The following is a 1,015-nucleotide window of genomic DNA, read 5'->3' on the forward strand; positions in this document are numbered from 1 at the left end:
AATACTGGGGCATCATGCCTGGGGTACCAAGCCGTGGGGCTGAATACGGGGGTACTGTGCCCGGGGTACCAAGCCATGGGTCTGAATACCCGGGTTCTGGGGGTATGAACACTGGGGTACAGCCTGCTCCCCAATGCCACGGGCAGAGGGCCTCACCATTGACAAAGAGGGCGACCTCCCGCTCGCCCACGCCGATCCTGGGCACGATGGCTTTGCAGATGTACTGCCCGGCGTCGGCCTGCGTCACCGACTTCAGGTAGAGTTGGTTGCTGTTGCTCAGCACCTGGGCACAAACGCAGGGCGCAGCGTGAGAGGGGGGCACGTACGGAGACCCACCGTCGCTAGCACCCACTGCGGGGAACGGGCCAGGTGAGCCCCTCGGCCATGGGGCGCTGGGAGGGGAATTACCATGTTGGATTCCTTTTTGGTCCAGGTGAGGGTCAGCGGGGGGTTGCCGGCCCACACGCACGTCAGCGTCACATCCGAGCCGATGTCGGTGGTCGTGGGCTTGGGGTCCACCACGATGCGAGGGGCGACTGCAAGAGAGGAGACGTCAGCGGCCCTGCATGCGTGGGGGTGTTCCTGGCTCCCGTGGGTGGGCGTGGCCGTGTGTCCCCGTGGGTGTGTCCAGGTGTGCTCATGGCTTGTGTGAGTGTGGGTCCCCATGTCCATGTCTTCCCATGTGGTGTTCATCCCCGTGCTTGTGGTTCATCTGTGTGTCCATCCCCGGGTGTGTGTGCTCAGAGCTTATGTCTGTGTCCATGTGTGTGTGTGTGCGTGTGTGCTCACAGCTTATGTCTGTGTCCATGTGTGTGTGTGTGTGTGTGTGCGCATGTGTGCTCATGGCTCATGTGTGTGTGTTCTTGTGTGTGTGAGGGCACGTGCTTATGGCTTGTGTGTGTGCGCATGCCCCAGGTGTGCATGTATGTGCTCAAGGCTCGTGTGTGAGCGTGTCCGTGTGTGTGCACGTGTGTTCATGGCTTGTTTGTGCGTGTCCCCGCGTGTGTCCCCGTGT

General features: G+C 61.6%; 1 protein-coding gene across 1 annotated transcript; it reads right to left on the reverse strand.

The window, feature by feature from the left end:
• Positions 1-156: 156 nt before the first annotated feature.
• Positions 157-536, reverse strand: LOC115271556 (kin of IRRE-like protein 1; the record flags this gene model as incomplete). Its single annotated transcript, XM_029914392.1, has 2 exons — positions 157-283; positions 409-536. Coding segments are annotated over 2 exons (255 nt in total), but the record flags the coding sequence as incomplete, so codon positions are not given.
• Between the last annotated feature and the right edge of the window lie 479 nt (positions 537-1,015).

The sequence above is a fragment of the Terrapene carolina genome, unplaced genomic scaffold (assembly GCF_002925995.2).
Source record: "Terrapene carolina triunguis isolate 2854851 unplaced genomic scaffold, T_m_triunguis-2.0 Scaffold46829, whole genome shotgun sequence".
Lineage (NCBI taxonomy): Eukaryota > Metazoa > Chordata > Testudines > Emydidae > Terrapene > Terrapene triunguis.